The sequence below is a fragment of the Nasonia vitripennis genome, chromosome 2 (assembly GCF_009193385.2).
Source record: "Nasonia vitripennis strain AsymCx chromosome 2, Nvit_psr_1.1, whole genome shotgun sequence".
Taxonomy (NCBI): Eukaryota; Metazoa; Arthropoda; class Insecta; order Hymenoptera; family Pteromalidae; genus Nasonia; species Nasonia vitripennis.
Genome location: NC_045758.1, coordinates 8,021,114 through 8,042,503, shown reverse-complemented (window position 1 = coordinate 8,042,503; position 21,390 = coordinate 8,021,114). Strand labels below are relative to the sequence as shown.

General features: G+C 40.7%; 2 protein-coding genes across 20 annotated transcripts in view; one reads left to right on the top strand and one right to left on the bottom strand.

Annotated features, from left to right (window-relative positions):
- Positions 1-5,680: 5,680 nt before the first annotated feature.
- LOC100120056 (phospholipase A1 member A) lies at positions 5,681-12,868 on the top strand. Its single transcript, XM_001603687.6, has 7 exons — positions 5,681-6,164; positions 9,031-9,151; positions 10,814-10,962; positions 11,260-11,514; positions 11,613-11,804; positions 11,887-12,055; positions 12,133-12,868. Exons 1-7 carry the CDS (start codon positions 5,789-5,791, stop codon positions 12,245-12,247), a joined length of 1,377 nt encoding a protein of 458 aa, XP_001603737.2. The 5' UTR covers positions 5,681-5,788; the 3' UTR covers positions 12,248-12,868.
- Positions 12,869-12,956: 88 nt separating this feature from the next.
- Positions 12,957-21,390, bottom strand: part of Syt1 (synaptotagmin 1) — a 31,787-nt gene continuing 23,353 nt past the window's right edge. For 18 of the 19 annotated variants that reach the window (XM_032596300.1, XM_032596308.1, XM_032596304.1 and 15 more), the window contains exons 7-10: positions 21,042-21,218; positions 20,681-20,932; positions 20,385-20,602; positions 12,957-20,306 (exon numbers count right to left, since the gene is read on the bottom strand). In XM_032596300.1, coding sequence (XP_032452191.1) covers positions 20,408-20,602; positions 20,681-20,932; positions 21,042-21,218 — 624 coding nt within the window. In that variant the 3' untranslated portion in view covers positions 12,957-20,306; positions 20,385-20,407. The remainder of the gene's footprint in view (positions 20,307-20,384; positions 20,603-20,680; positions 20,933-21,041; positions 21,219-21,390) is intronic. The other variant, NM_001172394.1, reaches the window with a different exon arrangement.

The following is a 21,390-nucleotide window of genomic DNA, read 5'->3' as shown; positions in this document are numbered from 1 at the left end:
TGTCCTTTTTAGCCTTAGAGCGATACATTTATTGTAAATACGAAGAAAAGTATAATATATAGTTTCAATAGGATGGCAAACGTCTGTATGTGTTCCATAAAAAGTATATATTATAATCACGTTTGCTTTATTATAGCCATTAGTTCGTTGATTTATCCAAATATTTATTGAAGATGTTCCTTATGAAAATTGTATGATTTTCGCTATGTTACCAACAGTGTTTTCTCCTATATACAAGTAACAAAATTAACTTAAGTTATTAAAATAATAATAACATTTTGGGGATTGATTCGCGATATCGGAAAGCTATCTAAGTTACAAAAAAAGCATTAGCAGCTCTGGTTATAGGTAATAAATCCATCAATTAAAGTAGCAATCATTTTTGTAGACATTTTTTTGAAAAATCAAGCTGATTTAAAATCACATTATGCGCATAATGCGACTTTAGGTACGTTTTAACTATGGGTAATAGAGCGTAAAGCCTTAAATTGCAGGAAAATGGAAAGCGAGCTGGATCCCCCAAATGATTGTTATACTCAGCGAGTGTGTGCACTCATTCTTGCATTGAAGTAGTGACTGGCCTAATAAGTCTCAAATCGCGATGCGTGATATACTGAACGTGAAAAGGATTAACGATTGAAATAACGTAATTTAAAACGTCGCATTATTATGACGGATCGCTAATTATATCGCAAGAGTTATTTTTCATTCAAAATATTAACGAATATATGTAGAAAATATTTCATTCAGTTTTATTTATATGTAACTTGACGCTGTAAAATAATAATAATATTTAACAATACCAATTTAGCGTTAATTCAATGATGTTATTATATACTCATACAAGTATTTTGTTGATTCTTTGTAGAAGACTTTGTTTGAGACGTTTCCTAGAGAATTTTTGAAAAGTATCTCGACACGAGTGTTTTTTAAAAAAAAAATTTATCGATATAATATTATACTATACGCATAATGAATTAACGGATAAAACAATGATATTAAATATAATGTCTAGGCTAAGTTCCAATGCTGTTCGAACAATAATGATGAGATATTTATATAAAGCAAAATATATATATATGATATATTATATATACAATATATAAATATAACGTAAAATTCAATAATAATTTACGACAATAAATAGAAAAGAAAAAAGAAAATGAATAAAACAATTTATCATGCGCTGTGAAAATTTACGTACTATACATATATTATATATTCGTCAGCTGGAATACACACGGGTTTTTCTCTTCATCATCATCACGTATAATAGCGGCAATATATAACCGCCAGCGAAAATAACGACGAGTTGAGATGAATGCGAAAAACTCGATTCCGCGTGCGACGATTATTTTCACCTTTGATTATTACCCTGCATATATATACATACATTCCCACATCAGAAATATATACTCGCGCGTGCGCAGCTTGTAGCCTATATGGGTATAACAGTGATTATGCGTAACGCGTGCTGTACTAGTCTCCTTTATACTTTTCTCCCGCCTTTGTTTTTGAGCCGCAGCTGCAGAAATATTTTTGAAACGCTAGCTCTCACTCGACGATTAATTTATTATTCAACCTAGCTATGAAAACGATCGTGTGTTTTTCCCTTCCGTGTCTCGTCGCTTCTGTATTAGCGCAGCGCATAATACGTCGAATTATACGCGCAGCTTGCGCAAAATAGCGGAAGTCGCGTTCCGTGTTTATATAGTGTTTATCATACCGCGGCGGGGAAAACGCCCAGTATGCGTATGCGCAATGAATCATTCCGTTATGCCGTTATCTTTGCTTTTCCAGAGGTGTCATTTTGCGAACGTTCGAGAAAAAAAAGTAACGTGTAATGCCATTATTATATACTTTGTAAATATATACTACACTATATATGCGAGACGAAAATATATGTGTTATGAGAGATTGAGAAAAAGGAACGTTGGTTGATCAAACGTAAGCTGAGCTTCGTAGGGTAGATGATGTTATTCCGCGTTTATATAGGAGATCTATGTGTTTTTTTTTTTTTTTTTTGCAACAATAGAGTAGCCGATTTTTTATTGATCTATTATCATGTATTAGGATGTTTTGAAAGTTTGCGTTCCATCAATGGCAATACCGATGTGTGTATGTTTGAAAAATGTTGGGCGAAGTGAACTCTTTAGTGAATTAGAGTGGACATTGCGTACTCGTATTAATGATGATATATTTAAGTTTGTTGACGAATTGTGAACTTACCTCTAAAGGAAGATAGAGACTCATTGATTTCGTTCATCGCGTCGAGATTTTATAATTTACATTACGAGAGTCACCATAAATATTATGTAGTTGTATCGTCGGATTGTGATCGAATACTAGAGCGAAAAGAAAGTGCGATATATGCATCATCGTTTCAATGATTCGTGTACTGTGTATATACATATATATTGATTAATATATGTGTGTATGCTACACCTTATAAATACACATTCTTATAGTTGTTGCAGCTTGTACATTTTTCCACCGTGACATGCTAAAAAAAAATGAAATGAAAAAAAAGTTGTAATGTTGACGCTGCTGATGAGGCCGAGAGCACAAAGTTATGTATTCACAAAAGTGTATCAATTATTATATCGACAATAATGAAAGTAAATACTTAAACCAATGAAAGTCATATATACTGTAAGGACATATACTATAAGCTGTATTACCGCGAGTTTAAGGAAATTTCGAGTTTGGATTGTTCTGCTTTTTCAAAAATATCGATCTGTCGAGTATGGTTATTCGTATATACCTATACTATAACGATAGAAGTGAAACATTGTAGTGTATAAGTAGAATTATACAAAAATTGAATAAAATAATGAAAAAAATATACTGAAAGCAATTGAATATTCGCTCTATATGAATGATCTCTTTTCGAAGATAATATGATAGTAAAAAATAAATGAATAAATCGATGTAAACAATTAATATCGGTATGATAACTAGATCACAGATAATAATAAATCGAGAAAAATGTATAAACTATTATGGCGAATAATAATAAAACAATTTAATTGGCTTCAGGTATATTTTTTTCAGTTCACGAATCCAATCGCGAAAGTATTTGCGATCGTTGTTTAACTCTCACTGTAAGTTCTAATCATATTCTATAGTTAATTTTTCCTTGTCTCTTATAAACGTTTCAAAATATCGTTGTTGAAACAGTGTCAACGAAAGCACGCAAAAAGGCTTAAGAATTTAAGAAAAACTGATTCAGATCGTCGATGCATTAATAAAACTTCATCATTACATTATCATATGCAAAAGAAGAAATAACCAAAAGACCATAGCTATAATTTGGCCTTTTTCATGATGAATCTCCAAATTCCCTAATAGGAGTGCGTGCACGTGTGTGTCTGCAATTCCAATAAAAAATAGACACTATAACCGCTACCAAATCTCTTATAAAAGTATACAATTTATGAATTATAAGGATAATGTGTGGAATGTAGTCGTGTTGATGTTGGAAATACCAGAAAAAAAACTAATAAAATTGAAACGTGCGCATTTCGACGACGCGCGCTGTGAGAAAATTATAGGGAAGAGAAAGCTTTTATCGGAATAAAATAATCAGTAGTAGTGAGCAGATTACTTATAGAGAAAAAAGAAAATATGATATGCATAACAAAAAAAAAAAGATCAAAGTTACATTGTTACTCGCCGGTAATGTCTGGTTTGTTAATAATTATTATATATCACCGATCATGTAAAATATGTATGTATATTATAACTTGAGTGTATTATGTAACAGTACAAGAAATACCGATGGCTATTGACAATAAAGTGTCGGCGAATCTTTTCGAGAGGCGTTGTTTCATTGTGCAACCAGAACCTTCGGCCCAATCACTCAAAGCACTTGCGTAGCGTTTCCTACATTCTTGTCCCTGTGATTTGAAAAGTGGGTACCTTGAATAGAAGACAAGTGAATAACAAATCGCTAGACGAATTAACCTTGTCCTTAAGCTAGTTGTTATAATTTCCACTGAGTAATGAGGCTAATCAAAGTCCATGCATCGATACTCCGAGAGAGGAATATACGTTAACCGGTATATTATCAAACCGCACTTTTCCCCATACCCAAAGTTTATTTATAAAACTCCCAAAATTATGCAACTCAAATATAGAACGACGAACTCGGATTACGCGAAACGGCTAAGAACACGTTCCCAAAGTCGCCAAGAGGTCATCTTCAACCACTGAAGGCAAGGAAAAAGTGAACTCGCTATACATCTGCAATTTCGTCAATAAAACGTGTTTCCCCTCGAAAACATCCTCCGCTCTCGTTCCGGCTTATCTCACGCTCCGGAATATAATATATAAGAGGCGGCGCGCGCGTCAAACCGGATTCGCGGATAGCCTTGACTCGAGAGCCATCACTGTAACGATTGTCCGAAAAGTGACCTCGCCTCCAAGAAGTCCGAGACTGCGCGACACACATGTGCACTGGCTTGGACCGAAAAATCGCTCGCGAGAATATAGCCGCGCAGCGATTCGAAGAGCGTATACATGTGCAGTGTGTATTATAGCTATATATGTATATTCGAGAGACACGGTGGCGATATCGACGAATTTGCCGGTTCGCTGGCCGCGACGACGTGAGATAGGAGCTTTTCTTTTGCGCTCGATATATACATATAGCTGAGGCAGTAGCGCACGTGTAATGAAATGGAAATCGCGACGAGTGTGCCGCTGCGTTGTTTTCTTTCTGCTTACTCTTGTTTTCTTTACTATAACGCAGCGAATGAAACGCTGCGTTCGAGAGAGTCGATGCGTATATAGCATTGGATACGTTCAGTGCTTGGCGAGATTTTTTCGGATTTTAATAATAAGTGATGATGCAGATCTTTAGAGAAAATATTAGGTTTATTCAAAAATTATTGCAGAGGGAGAAAGAAAACAAACACACGACTGTTTCGCACAGCAGTTCTCATCGCGGCTGAGTAGAAAAAGTCGGGTGTGGCAAGACCGCTAATTAATTCTTTTGTCGAATCATCCTTCTTCGAGAAAACTTTTTCTCTCTTGCGCTTTTTTTTCAAGAAACGCAGCGTTCGCAGCCTTTTGTGACGACTTATCAGCGCAATTTTTAATTAATATGCAAAACAGCATGATTTATAAATACGCGGCGGGAGAAACTTCATTGCCGTAATGTACCAATTAATAAAGTTGCATATGCCTCAGAACAATGTTTTTTTTTTGGACTTCGCGCAAGAATGACGAAACTATACGCGGTCTTCCTTCTCCATTTCTCCTAATTTAAACAATAGCGCGAGTTACTCGTTTGTTAGCAGAGGTTGCAGAAACGCGCGTTCTGTGCACTGCAAAAAATGCTTTACTCTGAGAGTTGAAAATTATACGGTAATCATTCCGAGATATCTTCTTTCAAAAAGTCGAACTCGCTGTTACTCAACACGCATCCTCCCGATATAAATATTAACAAACAGCGCGAAGAAGACCAACTTATATAATAATCCCGCTGACGTCCGCGGCGCACGTCATCCCCGAAAATCCTCTCCGAATCGCACGCGCGAAAGCCCAAACAACGCCTCCTGCTATCAACCAGTCCACGACCGAAAACAAAGCTCTCCGCGCGCAGCTTCCCTCCAAGCATCCATCCAATCCTCTCTCTCTCCCTCCTCCTCCGCCGGTACACACAGCTCTCGCACACACACTCTCACCTGCGCTGCAGGAAGAAAGTAAAAAGCGCTATATAGAATCGAATCGTCCCCCCACCACACACACACACACACTACACTCGACTCTCTCGCGCGCGGCGATGGCACCTATACATATAAAGTCGCCGCGTGTGCAGACACGCTATCAGTCGCGGAGAGGAGACGAGCGCGTTTCACTTTCTAAAATTCCCTCGAGCCCGAGAGTGCGCGGACTGGCCGATGACTCGGCATTAAGTGATCGGACACGACACGAGGTGCGCGTATACACACACACACACACACGCAGTGCATCAGGAGCGTTTATACGAGTGAGAGGAGAACAACATCGAGATCTTCGCCGGCTCGCGGAAGGTGAAAACGACTTGCGGCGCGCTCTGCGCGCGTCCGATGTTATATCACCGGCAGAAAGAGCCAGGGAGATGGCGGTCAGTGTCTTCTCGTTTCTACTACTAGCCATTGTTCTGCTGCAGAACTGCGGTGAGTAAACTCTCTGTTTTTTCTTCGGCCGATTTGAATTTTCCCGCGCGCAAACGCGCGGCTTTTTCGCGTTACGCGTGCTTGTTTTGCTGCGGTCGGCGTTCTGTCGCCGGCGGCCGGCGATTTTACGAATTAGTTGTGAAACTGCAAGCCAGAATAGAGATGCGATTGCGCGAATGAGAGACTCGTGGTGACGACGAATTTTGAGTCGCCCGAAGGCGGGAGTCTGAGTGATACTGGAGTAGAGAAAGTCGTGGTTGGCGAGAGACGAGAAACTTCGGTGAATTAAGTTTCTAGTGTTGCTATTTTTTTTATGAGGAAACTTTTTGGAGTTGATCGATGCTGATGTCGGCATTTTTTTTTTATCGGGTGCACTCTTGGGCTGTTGAGAATTTTGAGTAGTTTTAGTATGTAAATACTTTTCAATAATGTTTCGATCCGATCAATGTCATGGCGATTGTATTACATTAAACCTTATCGCAGAAAACGTGAATAAATTTGCGGTAAACGTGAGTTGCAACGAAAGAAAGTTGTTCTATAGAAAGCCTCGCAGTTTTTTGTGCAAACATACTTTCCCGTTAATTAAACCTAATTTAATAATATAAACATTCAATGTCAGTTACGTAACGCGCGTTTCGGATAAAGCTTTCAAGAAAACCCACCGAATCCACTTATAAACCTGAAGAATCAGTTTTTCACGCTCGAGTGAACTTCCTCTAAATATACGTATGAATCGTAAAGTTCCGGCTCGTGATTAGCTGGATTTTATGTATAGGACCTTCGTTATAAAGCAGTTGTGTTTACTTTAATAACGACATTGGGAAACTCTCCCGTCTCTTTTCCTTTTTTTCGACCATCGCCAATATCGACCGCATATTGGGTCATGGTTACGAGATATTTCAAATTTTCGTCCGACAATCTCACAGCCACGTATACTACACACGCACTTGCAATTCACAGAACACGAAATCCTGTTCGTTCAACTCTCAGCGAATTAGCCGACGCGATGCCCATCCAATATCCAAACAAAAGAAAGAACGGCGCATTCTCTCAATCACGCAATCGACCCGGCGACTTCTGGTGTAATTAAACGACGTGGAATCTGTCCGCGCTGTATCTGCATAGGTGCAGTAGATGCGTGTCGGCGTTGCTCGTTAATTACAGCGGGCAGAATTTCCGGCACCGATTCCGCGCCATAACTCCATGCTCTCGCAGCTTCCATAATTTTATACATACGTATACGCGTAATGTATAACGATATAGAATATCGAGAAGCGCGCGATTGTTTAATTAACGCGCGCGGGTGCATGTCCGGAGTTTCCGGGAAACTTCCGAGAGCAAATGAGTTGTATTCCGCGCGTGTCCTTAATGTTTCTCCGCTTTTTTTTACAAGCGTGGCGCCTTTCTCCCGGGAGATAGGAAGGTCGGTGATCGTGCAGCCGAACTTTTTCGAGAACTGACGTGGGCTCCGGGATTTTCGATGGGATTGTTACGATTTTTTTCTTTCGAGATTGTGGGGGAAAGTACTACGAATGCGGCGCTAAACGGATTGAATCGTTTTGGGTGGTAAAATTTTGACGAACTGCAAGTCATTATGACAAATTGAATTCAAACATTGTACACAAGAATCTATAAATCCGAATAAATCAACGCGAAACGTTGTAGTACTTTCTTCCCGATTAAATTATTCCACCGCACAGTCATCTCGTAAATCAGCCAAATTGAATTAAACGAATGATGATACGCATGCGCGCAAACAAAATCGGCGTCTTCCTCAGCAGAACTATAAGCGTGCAGAGAATTGACTTTCGCAAGCGCAACGACTCGTGAAAATTCCTTAAAAGTCCAAGTTCCGCCAAAAGCAGCAGTACTACTGCACTGGCGTTTCTCAACTGGTCCGACTTTTTCTCAGCCAGTTGCGAAAAAATCAGCGCCGACTCTTTTTCCACTTTCATCCTCGCGCATTTTTCCTTTCCTTTCGTAGTATCTGCTATTACCGCATTATTACACGCCGTTCGGCCATTCAGCGAACTCGCGGCGTTTAAGTCGAGTAATTTCTCGTGACACATTCTCCGCTGCAGAATACGCGGTGCGTTTATTCGAATAATGCGCGTATGGCTGTAATAATCGTGAATTTCCGCGATTCCGTAACCGCGCCTCTCTATTGTGTATGTAAGTTGTGCAAAAATTTTCGCTTTCATCGAGACGCACTTAATCGCTTATATCACATTGCTGCGTTGCTTAAAGATTCGCTTAGGCTTGCGAAAAAAGGAATCGCGGACGGTGTTAATTATGGCTCGTGTATGCGAGGCATATAGACATTTCAGAGTTTTTTCCGAGGCTCCTCGAAGCCGCGAATTTTATTGGCGTTAAATTCTATTACGGCGACTTTCTCCGGCGCTGCTGCACACAGAGAGAGAGAGAGAGAGAGAGAGAGAGAGAGAGAGAGAGAGAGAGAGAGACGCAACAGTTTAATTATCACCAAGAGAGGCGTGACTGCTGCTGCTGCTGCTATAGACCGCCGAGAGAGCAAGAAATTAATCGAAGAGCTATGGAGCGACCTTTACCTCGTTTTCTTATATCACCGATAGCGGCCGTAATGCTCTCATTATTCCGTCAGTTCTGAGCTCGTTTTTACGATGATGGGGTTATCGGCTTTTACGCGAGCGACGTGATTAGGCTGCTGCAGGTACTTTCGAGTAATTATACGCTTGTACTGTGAACTTCTAATGCGAATCGGATCGCACGCTGTGTGACTGACGTTCTTAATGACTTTATGACGGTTTTTTTTTCTTAACAAACATCGAGAGCTGTGGGTCACATTTTTCTGAGGAATTTTCTCTAATTGCTTTGGTGACTTTTGCAGGCGATGCGACGGCCCAGAATAACCAGAAAAAAACCTGGAATGATCTCTTCAACAGCACCTCCTGCGCGAGACCGCCGTACACGTGTCCCTACCCGCAGATCCAGTTCTTCTTGTATACAAGGTGAGTCGCATTGTTTCGTCCGTCGCCTACGTATCCACGAGATAATTATATGGCACGAGGTACTTATTATAAAAAAGTTCATTTGAAGAATTGATGCGAGAGTGACGTGGACATGCTGTTTTGACACGTGTTATTCGTCTGAAAAAAGTGAAGCTGTAAAAGCGGCAGAGGTTCACTGTGCTCATAACATTTAGCTGTCGCATAAATTTAGACTCGCTTGTAACTTTGTTTATAAATAATTTTTCCGGTTCTTCAAGAAGATCCACAAGCAACGTATATCTAATCATTTACATTCATGCATATAATCTTCTGCTGCCATATAGGTGTATTATATATTTATGAGTGAAAATCAATTTCGTTCTTACTTTATATAAAATGAAATTATGCATAGAGAAAGTCGCGCGTTGCATCTATTAAATCACCATATCCATCCACACACCACTTGAATAATCCTAGATACTTTTCCTAAACTCACAAGTCGCCGACCTTGATGGCGTCGTATACGGTCCAAAAATACTAATACATAATAATCCACGCAAATACGATCAGATAACACTAACCCGTTCCAAATACATACGATTACGTTTAGGAGCAGCATTTAATCGTATACGTAACTCTGCAAAAAAAACTTTACTCGGTCATTGGGTCTTCTCGCATATAACCGTTTAGCGACGACGGCGTGTGTATTTCGTAACAATCAAGAAACGGTTACACACACACACACACGCGCGCGCGCGCGTGAATAGAAAAAACGAGGATCGCCGTGAAAACTACCACGCGGAATATAAACCAGCGTCTGTTTAGCCTCATCGCGATTATAATTAATAAAACACGCGAGCTGGAAGCTTTACGTAATTTCGTAAATTCATCCAGTCAGAGTAGAAACTGAGTAGAAATGAAAACCCGTTACACTGTATGCAATTTTCTTCGAACAAACAAAGGAAAAAAACACTATATCCTTTACACAAAGTACATAGAATCTCCTCACCGTATAATCCGGCCGCGACGAAGACTCTCGCTTTCAAGATCACGATCATCTCTCGGCTGAAAGTGACCTCAATACTCAGACTACGCGCTGTAGTAGCGACTCCTTTCTCCGGCGCCTCATAGAATACTCGCTTGCACGTGTATAAGACGTCTCTCTCGTTTTAAAAAATGGCACTCTCTGCCTGCACCGCGGATAATTGATGAGCGTTTGCATCATCGCGACTAGAGTTTGCTTCTCTCACGGCCTTTTTGTCACCGTCTTCGCTGTATAATGTCACTCTCACTCTCGATTTTAACCGGAGAGATTCGGGATGATCCGACAGGTTTTCGGCTCGTGTCGGTGTTACATTGTACGCTGTTCGAGATGCGTAATCGATGTGTTTTGATAAACTACGATGTGTGCCGCAATGTCTGTGCACCTTGGACTCTCCGCGTGTGCAACTTTATGCTAATGTTAATGCACGCGTTTTATAGTTTACTCGGTTAAGAGCCGTCGTTCTTTTTGTCGGATCCTTGGATGCATCGCACATTGTGATTTTGTAATTCACCGCGAGGCTCCTTTTTATTTCTGTATATTATGTACAGTGTACGCGGGGGTCATATATTTATTGCAGTAGGTGCGGTTTCGCAAGGTTTTATGTGTGTACGGATTGATTAATCAACGATCGATTGCAGAGAGACTCAGCAGAATCCGCACCAGCTCGACGTGCTGAAGAAGAGCTCGTTGACCAACTCGCACTTCGACCCGAAAAATCCGACGAAGATCATCATTCACGGCTTCGGCGGAGGCAGAAACCTGGCGCCCAGTACTGATCTTCGCAAAGGTACGCGACCTCGACTAATCTCTGTACGTGTATGTGTGTGTACTAATCCGACGTGATCTCATGTACATCCATATTCAATTCACGACAACGTATATACTCATCGGGGAATCGAAATAAAAACCTCCTCCTCTCGCCACTAACAATAGCCCATATTCGATCGCACACGAGAGAGAGAGAGAGAGAGAGAGAGAGAGAGAGAGAGAGAGAGAGAGAGAGAAAGCTGTGGATGATAAAATAGAAAAAAAAATTGTAGACTGACTTGCGATTCTCCGCGGCACCTTTGCCCCTGTATTTCAGCGTATTTCACGCGAGGCGATTACAATATTATAATCGTCGATTACGGCTCTTTGGTACGGGAGCCCTGCCTCTCGCAAATTCAATGGGGACCAGATTTCTGTTCACGATGTATTGCTCAGTTGGTAAGGTACCTGAGGGACCATCCGCGGGGCACGCGGGTCGAGAGCATCCACGTATTGGGCTACAGCGTAGGTGCTCACATCGCCGGGCTCATCGCCAATTACCTGCCCGATGACAAACTGGGCAGGATCACCGGTAATTACTTAGAAAGTCCACTTCAGATTTCACTCATACTAGACCTGCGATCTGCTATTTGTTCCTGCTTTTCAAATTTTTCAAATCGTTGCCATCAGGGCTGGATCCTACTATATTTTTCTATATGAATGGAAACCGCTCGAGAGACTTGGACGAGACAGACGCTCACTTTGTCGATGTGATCCACACGGGGGCGGGCATCCTGGGCCAGTGGGGCCCAAACGGACATGCGGACTTCTATGTGAACGGCGGATCGAGTCAGCCCGGATGCGCGACCGCCTCGCTTCTTCGTGAGTATAAGACTATTTTTCCTATTGATAACTATATATTATTTTCCCTTCCTTCTGACGATCGTACGTCCCTCTCGCGCAGAAACGCTGTCCTGCGACCACACGAAGGTGACGCCCTACTACATCGAGTCGATAACGACGAAGGTCGGCTTCTGGGCAGCGCCGTGCGCCAACCTGTTCTCTTACCTGATCGGCTGGTGCAACCCCTCGGAGGACGAGTACGTGCCGATGGGAGAGGATACCCCTCATACGTGAGTATCTTATACTCTATACAGAGAAGAACGAATCTTGAGTTTTTGCGCAAATCGAACGCTTTTCACGCCCGCAGAGCAAGAGGCATCTTCTATCTATCAACAAACGCACACAAACCGTACGCCCGAGGACTTCCCGTAAGAAAACAGCCACAGACAAATCCGAAGCGATCGTCCTACCGCCAGTATTAAGCCTGCTGAAGCAACTGATCAACATTATCATAGAGTAGCCGATTTCTTATACTTCATAATTTTCACGCTTAGCTATAGTTATAGTCTGCACAGTCCTAAGTAGACAATAATTGCGTAACACACGCGTTGTACTACTACACAGCTCTTATATTGTCGAGCGCGAATACTTATGCGTTGACACGTATTTCGGCCAAGCCGATGTCGCGCCTGTAGAGACGTGTGAACGGTTGTAGCTTATTTTTCCTTTTGGACACACTACCGTAGCGGGAGAGAAGAAAACGTTTGTTAGATTACCTTGTGCGTTGCATTAGTTGTTCGATAGAGAGAGACTAGTTTATATATTTTTTTACACACACGTTTTAGCTCTAAGTCTCGTTATATTATGTAGCATATTCTATTCTATCGTGTGACTTTGTATTTAATTCAAGTTATGTGCGGTAGTTTGATCAAGTAGTATTGAGAGATAGAGTTGACGATTATATATTTAAGTTACAAATATGCAAGGAAAAAAAATCAAAATGAAAATCAAAGAGCGAGAGTTTTTTTCTTTTGTAAAAAAAGAATCGTTTGTAAATTTTGTAAATAAATTCTAGTTTCTATACGACACATATTATCACAAAAGAGCTCGAGCTTCGTATCATTATACTTTTCCCTTTTGAAAACTCGAAAATAATAAGTATGTATATGTTTGAGAGCCAAAGTAAAGGCGTTATGTTAACAACAATATTTATTACATAATAATTATGATATAATAATAACTTCTATGGATTTACAATACATCGTTCGCGCTAATCCTTAATACAGTACGTAATGGAATGATTACAAGATTTGGTTGATACACATCCTTCGTCTCTCGGCAAGCTTTGGGGGGTGTGGGGGCGTCTCTCTTGCATTGTTTTCCGCTTTTGCTCTCTCCACATCGTCATCATCGTCTTCGTCATCCCAACACATCCTCAACCGTCCTCTTCTCTCCTCTTCGAGAATTCGATAACATAGATAGGAATATGCGCATAATAGTTGCTCGTGATACGTAGTAAGGGCGGGGGGGGGGGAGAGGGGGGATTTGTTTGTTTCCTCTAACATGTCGATCGCTCGCGCGAGTCCACGCACACGACGGAGAACCGGGCGTCGTGCATAATCGCACGGAGAGCTTTTAACGAAGCACATATGCAATTGTGAAACTTCCTATTATTATTATCAAGCAAATCAGAGGACGTCGCTCTCGGGGGTGAATCGCACGCTCTGATACACAAGTGTCTCCTCAATCGCCTTTAGAATATTCGCGGACGAGCTACTCTACTGCATCACGACGCGAATAGTTAGAAATAAACGAAAAAGTGTACGTAAAGTTCTTCGGATGGGAATCGAAACTTGGGTAAGTGATAATTGTCAAATTGATTGAACGCGTTTCACAGAAAGAATAGGCGAAGTTCAACGAAAACCACGTGTGCTGCAGTACAGTAGCTCCTTTTCTCCAGTGTGTGTCGTAAACGTCTAGCTACATACGTTCTCGCTCGGCTATTGTTACCGTTTTTGGTGTGTGTGTGTGCACGCCTGTGAGTGTTTTAACTGCCGATCCACATGATTTTGCTTTGCATAACGGTACACGGCTATAGCGAATACGTTGTATATATTAACAGGGGATATATAGTATATATCGTGTGTCTTTTTTTGGTTCGAAGTAAACTTATCGAGTATTTTACATGCAGGTCGACTCGCGGTATGTTTATTATCTTGTATATCATCGGTGGGGTCGTTGGCTATTATTACATCCGTCATTATTCTTTTTTTTGTCTGTTTCCCTGATGCGACGTGTTCGTATGTGTGGGTGTGCGGGTGTTTTATGCGGGGCGCGAACGAAATCCTGACGAGAAAAATGCGTGATTTTCGTTTATAAAATGCCTCGCGCTCGCAGAGAGAGTTATATATCGTAATAACGCGCGCATATACAGAGAGCTTTATAACGTTGCTGCGGGTGCAGGTCTCAATTTTTATACGCTCTGATAAAAAAGGCGCAATATATCGCGGCTGTGACATCTATATATTTCATATAACGTGTAATTATATATTATACGTATTCGATCGAAGCAGCGTAATTGTATTATAATTTTATTTTTCTTCAAAACTTCAATAAGTGTGTGTGTGTGTGTGTGTGTGTACCATCGAAAAGTTTCACGAAAAACGAACACCTATATAGATAACAATTTTTAGCTTTGTCTAATATACGCGTCTGTAAGGTATCTATTTTTTTACTGATTTTTCGTTATTGTAGTAATACAATTACAATCAAGATTTTATTGCACTTCGATAAGACAGCTTGAGAGACTCGAAGATACTATATTTGCAACGAAACTCTCGATGATAAATCATTAACGACGAATCTTGAGCGCGTCTGCGAGTATGTGTGTGTTTGTATGTGTGTATAATAATCGATAACGAACGGAGATATAAGCAGCAGCGTTTGGGCGCAAGTAAAAAAGTGCGATGCGGCGTTTCACATACTATGACTTTTCGGAGCGTACTCGAAATAACAAAAGGGACTCCCTCGACGTCGAGCAGGCCTTGTATGGTGCTATACTCTGCTGTGATAAGGGCGAGCATGAGAGGGTGATTGATTGATCGATCGATCGATTGATTGATTGATTGTTTGTACATGGGCGAGATTTTTCGATGCTTATTTTACACGCGCGCACGTTTATAGTCAGTCGAACACTTTCTTTCCCCGAGTCTTTTGTTTTCGGTCGAGCATCTCCAAAGTATAATTACAATTAGCTGTCGCTCTCCGCGTGGAAAAAACTGAAAACGCGAGATACCGCAAAGAAGAAAATCTACGTACGAATAGACGATCTAATTCGGAACTCCCTGAGAATTCGGCGATACACACGAGCTAATCTCTCTATAGACAAACGCACATATCGAGCCATCATCTCTCCGAAACGAAAACAAAGTGCACAGGCATCGAGGTATATTATTATTTAGGCACGTGGTGTTGTGTTGTTGAGTTATTCTCTCCCGATTTATCCTCTCGTCACATTCGAGTACGCTCCTTTGCGCGACGAGTTTCGTCAGATTCCTTTTGGCGCTTCCGCACACCTGTATATATTTCGAACGAATGACGCGACGTGATGCGAATATGCCTGATGCGTGTGTGTCGTATGTAATGTATGTGTAAACGTGTGCGACGTGCGGGTACAATGGGTGCGATGCAGTGCGTACGGTGCTGTCGTTCTTTCTATTCTCTTTCTGCAAAGAAATGCCGATTTTATAAGCGACTACATAGTCATATACGAGTTCTTAGTAGCTTACATACTTTAACTTACACGATATCATATACGCGCTGCTGCATCAGCTTGATCTACGTGTTTACCATATCTATCATATGTGTGTACTGTATATAACGAGAGAGAGAGTGAGAGAGTGAGCGCGGCATGCTACATGTTCTGGTATAAATCTTCCCTCCCGTTTACGTCCACGTAATCCCGTTCGCTCTCCGTATACTATACATGTATACCTCGCTGTATTAATTGGTCATGATGATCGGAAGATTACATGTTTATTTTTGTTGATTCCCTTGATTTCGTTTCTTTAAAAAAGCGCAAATCTTGCCAAGAGCTTCTGCGTTCGCTGGAGTATGCTTGAATATTTAAATATTTATACGCGGTATTTCCCTATCGTATCGCGGACTGAACTCTTATCATTCGCGACAACGCGACGCTCGACGACGACTGTACGTCGTTTTGTATATATCATATAAGTCTCAACAAATCTATAAATATTCAACGTGAAAAAAGTCATCTCGCCTGCGCGTAAAACCGACATAATTGTAGGAGAGCTGCACACACCGCGTCGTCGTCGAGCCTCGCGAATCGAGATTGTATATAAGAAAGCTGATGATGATCCGCGCGCGTTGCATCGTTTAAAATTCTAAAATCTGTCAACTACTATACTGTACTTGTGTGTATTTTTCGGTTTTCCTCTTTTAACCCCAGCTTTCTTTCTCTATTCTCTATAGACTCGCTATATATACTTGATACGTGATAGCGTGAGGTATATGGTGATTCCTGTGTGATTCTCTCGGTGACATAGTGTGTAGTGTGACTGTGTGTTCATATGCGGTGATGTGGTAATGGTGACGTGCACGTGCCTTACGTAATAATATCATATGTTTTTTATTTTTTCACTGAATTCTTCGTCGGTAGTTACTCCCTGCCGTCGTGTCTGCTCATTTTTTATCGGTATATTAAAGCCGATGCAACGACGTCCTCCTTGAACTTTCGCGCGAAAATTTTCAAACGCGTACGTAGGTACACCGACTCGAAGGACTCTTTCCTTGTTCCTCTCGTGTTTAGCGTATAACGATCATCTCTGCATGGGATATATATATAATTTGTTTCTCTCGATTACCGACTTTGATGCGTGCATTGTGTGCCTCTCGGAAAACCTTACAATACTCTTATCGCGCGCGTGTGTGTTTATGGCGTGTGATATATTTACGTTTACTTTGATATTTATAATATATAGAAATATATAACGATCGATAACTCGGAAATCAACGGTAACGGACAGAAGAAACGCAAGTGACACGCTAATGTACACCGGACGAAGCTTTGATGCAGGTACCGATCACACATCCTCTTCTCTACTTTATGTATCCTATATATTATACCTATATATTATCCTTTTGTTTCGATTCTTCTTTTTTTCAGCACACTGGACAATCGCACTCTCTACTGGTATATAACAATCTTTCTTATAGCCTCGCCTCGAGAAATGAGTATAATATTATAACGCGTGTGTGAAAGTATGCTGGTGTACATGTGTGTGCGGGTTCATGAAAGATGCGTCGCGTTTTTTAAGAAAGGCCATTTTTCTTATATAATCTTTATAATGTAACCGGACACAATACGTGATAGAGAGTGAGATATATATTCATGGAAATCGATTGTTCACGACTGACTGAGTTGTATACCCCTACGTATATAGCAAAGTCTAAAATTATACAGATGTGCTTCCTTCAATTTATATATTACAAGGGTTCCGAGATATATGCTTGCATATATCTCAACTGCGCGACATGATAACGTCTTTTTTTGCATCTCAATCATAATAATAATATATACCTATAACAATATAAGATAGTTCATATATAGCGGATTTCGAAAAACGCAAATCAAAGAATCGAGTCGCTCTCGCATCGCTGAGAAAACAAAACACAAGGAGAGAGATCTCACATTCGCTCGCAAACAAATTCGTACAACGTATACAGAGGAGAGAGAGAGAGAGAGAGAGAGAGAGCAGAGAATCAAACTTATAGACGTAACTCAGCAACGTGTATATACGATATACAATGTAATATAACGTCGACGCTCTCTTGCGTCGTCGCGAAACATCCAAGAATATTATAATTATAATGTAACAATCCAGACACAAGTTTCAATATAGCAGTTCGAGTGAGTTAATCTTGACGGGCGTTCAAGGGGGGCAGCAGGGGAGGCAGGACTTATTTACACAGATCAAATGCGCCTTCGTAACAAATCTACTGTATACGTCGAGACGATCGAGACAATAAAACGAGAGGATATATATAAATATATAGTACGTGTATATATCGGTATGGCGAACGTGTGGAAATGCGGGACTGACAGTATATGTGTGATGTGTGCGCGCGCTATATATCATGAATCAAATGTCGTGAAAGCGATAATCATGTGCTACATGGCAGAGTCGGAGAAAAATATACACACTTCGCACTTACAATGGTATGTATATCGGATGTAATAATAATATATAAGCGATACGAGAGATGGATCAGCTCGAGAAACGGAATTTTTCATTTTTTCATTTTTCTTTGAACAAGCGGTACTTTATTATATATATTTTTTATATATAGTATAGATGATGAGTCTATCATACTCGTCATTTCTTCTTCTTATTTTTTTTTAATCTCCATATATCAGTATTTTTAATATAATCATCTCGCACTCGCTCGATCTCTCAAACAAACAAACTCTCGCGCTCTATCTTTCTCGCAAATATAATAGATTTTCTCAAGTCATGTAACTTACAATAATACCAGCAACACGTTAAAGTATACACCTTTTTTTGTTTTATCTTTCGTCTTAATACAATTAAATATATAACCTTTTTTTCTCATTTATCTCTTTCGTGACTTTTTTTCTTTTATAATAACAAAGAAGTTTATTATATATCAGGTATATAATAATGATCAATGCGCCATAGATACGTACACACGTAAATACGTCGTCGATATATCAATCAGGGCTCTTCCATTTTCATCCTTGTCGATTATAATAATAATAATAATAATAATAATAATAAGAATAACTCTATATGCAATTCTTCATTGAAACGCCATGGTTCATTAATACATTATCTGGAAAAAATCTAGCAGAAACGCAGGATACATGTATGAAAGGGCGTAAAAAGTCATCTAATACACGCCTCCGATATACGTACGCCATCCGTTTCTGTCCTACGTTTTTTCGACAGAAGACAACAACTGAGCTTTGCACGAGCGCGCGAAATTTACAGGCCGATCGATCGCCGAACGCTTGGCGCTGCGACGCAACGGTATGCACAAGTAGCTATATATATATATATATATATATATATATATATATATACACGTACGTAGGTAATATTTTAAGCAAACATTCGCTACTTTTCACTTCAATTTCAGACGGCGGCGCATCGTTCGCGGCGACTTTTCGCGTCGAATGTAGGGTAGGCCAGTGCTCATGTTATATAGGTATGATAATTGTTTCTCTTTGTCGACGATCCGCGGCTGTAAGAATCCCTTGGGACCCATGAAGCTTTGTTCTTCCCTCGTTACTCCGTCGTTTATACGAACGATGCTCGTCGTCGTCGTTTATGTGCACATATAGCGCGGGTGTATGTGTTTTTCTTTCAAAACGTGAAATTCGCTTATACGGCTCCAAGGACCCGATGCGTCGCGAGGCGCAGCACAGCGTAACGGCGCTTTGTCGCTTATACGAGAAGCAAATATATAATATATGTATATATATTGTCGACAAAATCGCTTTGAAGACGCGCGAACGCCCTGGGCGAGTGTAGCGTAAGTTTTTTTTCTCTACTATTTTTTTTTAATCCTTTCTTTTTCACGTTTTTTTTTGTCATTCATATTTTAGTCGATCTGTCCGTTATCTTTTTATTGTAATAATCGTGGCTGCGTGGGTGTGTATTGCAACGAAGACAGCGCAGACAAAAGCATTGATCCTTCGCTTCTACAGGAGGAAAGAGAAAAAAAGTTGAATCTCGGAGAACGCGGTTTATGGGGAAGTATATGTTGTAATGTAACGTAAAGAAACGTTGCTGCTTAAGGAAGGACGTTTGAGAATGACGAACATAGACGAGTCTTTGTTTGGTGGTTATTTTTTTTTCTTTAATATTTCTTTTTTCATCCCGTAGATTTTATTTTGTACAGGCAAAATACAGCTGGGAAACTTCATTCTTAATTTTTTTTATCATATAACGAGGCTTTTCATCATTTTTTTCTTTTTTTTCAGTTTTTGCGATCTCTCTTGTTCTTAGTCTGCTTGTAAGTATATCTTATGTATCTTTCGTCGCCGAACCGAAAGGTGAATAAAAATAATAAAGTAAGGTATATCGTATGGATATATAGCGATCATAATATCATGTATTATATATATTATATGAAAAAGCTCTTTGGAATGCGTAGGTTTGCAATGCGTTTTGCGTGTTCGTGTCTTCGTTTAAAGGACGCGTCGCGATTTCTTACTTAAGTTGTTTGTTTTTGTTATCATTTGTTTCCTCTTTCAATAATCATATTTTAAACTCATAAACCGTTACGTCTACAGAGAGAAGTATAGCTGATATAGTATGTGTATATACAAGACACTACACTCCATGAGAACATATCGTTAACGCTAACTCTTTCTTGGTGGTATTTGGTTTTTTTTCTTTGTTTGTTTGTTTATTGTTGTTTGTTTGTTTGTCCCTTTCTTTTATTTTTCTTTCTTTCTCTCGTGTGTCTTCGATCAATCGAAGTCTTTGCTTCCTGCAACGAGACAAGGCATATAGGTAACGCTCATTCAGATCTGCTTCAATTAGATTAAAAAAGCAAATCGATGATTACCCTTAGTACGATTCGGAATCTCCTTAGTCCTTCTTGTCTCCGTCTTCGGGATCTTTGAGCGTGTGCCACTGGGCGATCGGGCGCCTCGGCGATGCCAGCATGTCCGACCAGTGTCTGAGTTCCGTGCCGCTCGCGTTGTAGCCGAGGATGACTTTGCCGATGGGCTCGGACGTACCGATGCGATCGTAGTCCACCACGGTGACCATCAGGTTCACTTTCTGTTGGCGCAAAAAGAGAGAAGATTTTGGGTTATCTCTTATTGCAATTAAACGTAAAGGTGCGAATGACTAGCTCACCTGAATTTGTTCGAAGGGTACTTCAAAGGTGAAGGATTCGTTGTAGTACGGATTAAGAGTGCACTTTTTGATGGACGTCTTCTTCTTCTTCAGTCGTTTGCCGTTCTGCATGAGCGCGATCTTGACGTAGGGATCGGATAGACCGCCGACGTCCATCTTCTTCAGGTTCTTGGCCTCGAGAATGACGACGGTCAACTTGCCGGCTGTCGGGACGTATCGAAGGGAGAAGCAGATGTCACCGAGTTTGTTGTCCTGCGAAGCGTCGTTAACAACGTGTCAATGCAAAATGTGAGCAAAGTATCAATAGAAGACCTGGTATACGCTGTGCTTTTGTTCGAAAAGTACACGCGTCGTGTCTCACCTGTCCACCCTCGCCCTCGACGCTCTGTAGCTCTCGCCATTCCTCGATCGTCTGCGCCAAGTCGACCTGGCAGAGCGGTACCTTGACTTCGCCGATTTGGTCGTGTTTCGAGAATCTGTCAAAGTCGAAGATGGCGAAGACCAGCGTCTTGTTCATCGCGTCGGCGTACGGCACACCCTGTGGAATGTCAAGCGAATCGATTAGCGCGTGCAACTCTCGAATGTTTCGGGAAAATCCCGATTGGATTATGTACGCATGGATCGGATTAATAGCTGCATCCGATTGGAACGTGCGCGAGTGTAAACAGCGCGACTTTTGTATTTCCCGCCATATCTAGGCAAATACGAAT